This window comes from Sorex araneus, chromosome 1 (genome assembly GCF_027595985.1).
Source record: "Sorex araneus isolate mSorAra2 chromosome 1, mSorAra2.pri, whole genome shotgun sequence".
Classification (NCBI taxonomy): Eukaryota; Metazoa; Chordata; class Mammalia; order Eulipotyphla; family Soricidae; genus Sorex; species Sorex araneus.
In genome coordinates this window covers 10454073-10456514 of record NC_073302.1, presented here as the reverse complement: position 1 = coordinate 10456514, position 2442 = coordinate 10454073, and the positions used below count along the sequence as shown (strand labels likewise).

Sequence of the window (2442 nt, the reverse complement as noted above, 5' to 3'; positions counted from 1 at the left end):
GATGGATTTGGAGAGGGTATCCCTGTTAATGTTTGATAGTAATTTTTTAATTTAAATGACTTAGAATGAAAGTGAAAGCAGGAAATTATTAGAAAGGAGAGAAAAAGAAGTAGTGGAAAAATGCAAACATCTGGTCATCACGACAATGGGAATCATTTTTTATCTACGTATAAATGATATAGACTGTAATTTATATCTTTACATGGTTTTGCATGAATATACTCACATATGTGTCTACGTTTTATTTGTGAACATTATTTTTATATTTACATGTCACATATATCTATTGTAAAATTGAAAAGTTCCATTATTCATGTAATTTACATATATACGTAGATATTTCATCATGAACTTTTCAATCCGAAAGTTATGGGTTGTTTCAATTCCTTCCTAATTCACCTTTATACTGTTGTGTCAGAGCATAAAGAAAGTGCAATAACCTAAAAAGCATATCATGTTCAATATTTAGACAAGTAATGCACACATTAAATAGCCACCTGGATCAAGACAGAAAACATTTATTACACCCCCTCAGAATAAATTTTGAAGACGTAACTAAAATATTATGGACAAAGTTTTCAAAATTGTGCCCTGAAACTTATTTAATAAAAAATTGAATTCATTTAAAACTGTCCAATTATTGTAGGGGCTATTTCCATTTCTGGGGAGCTGGGGAATCCCAGTTATTCTTGGGTGGGGATGAACTGAAAAAAATGTCACCTGACGACAATATAGAGATTCTGAGAAAGGGTATAAATCCATACTTAAGAGGAAATGAAAGGTAGACATTAAAAATTTATAATGGGAGTGGTTGGAGCAATAGAACAGAAGGTAGGGCGTTTGCCTAGTATGCAGCTGACTCAGGCTCGATTCCCAGCATTCCATATGTCACCCTGAGTACCGCCAGGAGTAATTCCTGAGTGCAGAGCCCAGAGTAACCCCTGTGCAGTGCCGGGTGTGACCCGAAAAGCAAAAAAATAAAATAAAAACAAACCCAATTTATAATGGGAATGTCAGAATAAAATAAAATTGAAAATATGATTTATATAAGCCTCTCTTCCTTTAACATTATCTTTATTGGTCAGTCAGGTTAATAAAACCCATTTTATGTCAGCAGGTTGACATGGAAATACCAAGCTCTCTGAGATGTGTGTGTACACAGGTTTATCTGAGCTCTCAGAACAACAGTTCTTCTATAATAACTTCTTTATTTATGTGTATATATATAAGTCTATATATATTTGCTATCTCATTCAGACTAAGTTGTTTGACTTAAAGAACATCATCTTATCAGCAAACAACAAGAGAGCTTGTTTTATATCTCTGTTTCTCAGGCTGTAGATGAAAGGGTTCAGCATGGGTGTGACTATCATATACATCACAGAAGCAGCTATTTCTTTAGCACCCGACATGGCTGGTGAGGGTAAAAAGTACACTTCTGCAATGGTCCCATAGAATAAAGCTACAACGAGGAGATGGGAACCACAGGTAGAAAGGACTTTGAAGAATTTCTTAGCGGAAGGATTTTTCAGGACAGTGGCCCATATGCAGATATATGATCCCATGATAAAAGTGAATGGAATATATACAATTATTACTCCTTCAATGAATATGACCAGGTTATTGAGTGAAGTGTCTGAGCAGCTTACCTCCAGCAATGCTGTCAGTTCACAGAAGAAATGTGGGATGGTAACGTCACCACAGAAGGACACTTGGATCAAGAGCAGGGTGTGGATCAGTGCGTGTGAAAAACTGAAAATCCAGGACCAAGCTACTAATGAGATACACCGTTCTTTCCTCATAATTATGTTGTAGTGGAGTGGCTGACAGATGGCTACATACCTGTCATAGGCCATCACTGCAAGAATGAAATTGTCAGTACAAGCAAAAAATATTAAAAAATACATCTGAGAAACGCATCCTGAATAGGAGATGGACTTGTGATTACTCTGCATGTCCTCCAACATTTTGGGAACTGTGACAGTTGATAAAAACACGTCGTTGAAGGCCAAGACACTGAGGAAGAAGTACATGGGGGTGTGAAGGCGTGAGTCTATCCTGATGAGTAGGACGATGAGCAGGTTCCCCAGTACAGTGGTCAGGTATATGACCAAGAAGAGGGTCAAGAACCAGCCCTGTTGTTCTGGTGGTATAGGAAGACCCTGGAGGAGGAATTCAGAAACTCTGGTCCCATTCTGTCTCCTCATGATGCTCTTCTTTCTTCTGGGAGCTAATGAGAGGGAAATGTTAAGAACCTGAATAGTGATATTATAGAAACACAATTTTTACATGAATGTGTTGTTATTTTTTAACAAGTTTGTTCATAACTCACGTGTATGTATGCATGAATCACCACATACCATTTGTGTGTTTAAAATACATCACATATTCACAATTTATAAGATATTTTTCTTAATCAGCAAAAATACTTTGAACAACACT

The 2442-nt window shown here is 36.6% G+C and overlaps 1 protein-coding gene across 1 annotated transcript; it reads right to left on the bottom strand.

The window, feature by feature from the left end:
- Positions 1–1253: 1253 nt before the first annotated feature.
- LOC129402371 (olfactory receptor 1J4-like) lies at positions 1254–2207 on the bottom strand. Its single transcript, XM_055128752.1, has one exon. It carries the CDS (start codon positions 2205–2207, stop codon positions 1254–1256), a length of 954 nt encoding a protein of 317 aa, XP_054984727.1.
- Positions 2208–2442: the final 235 nt, after the last annotated feature.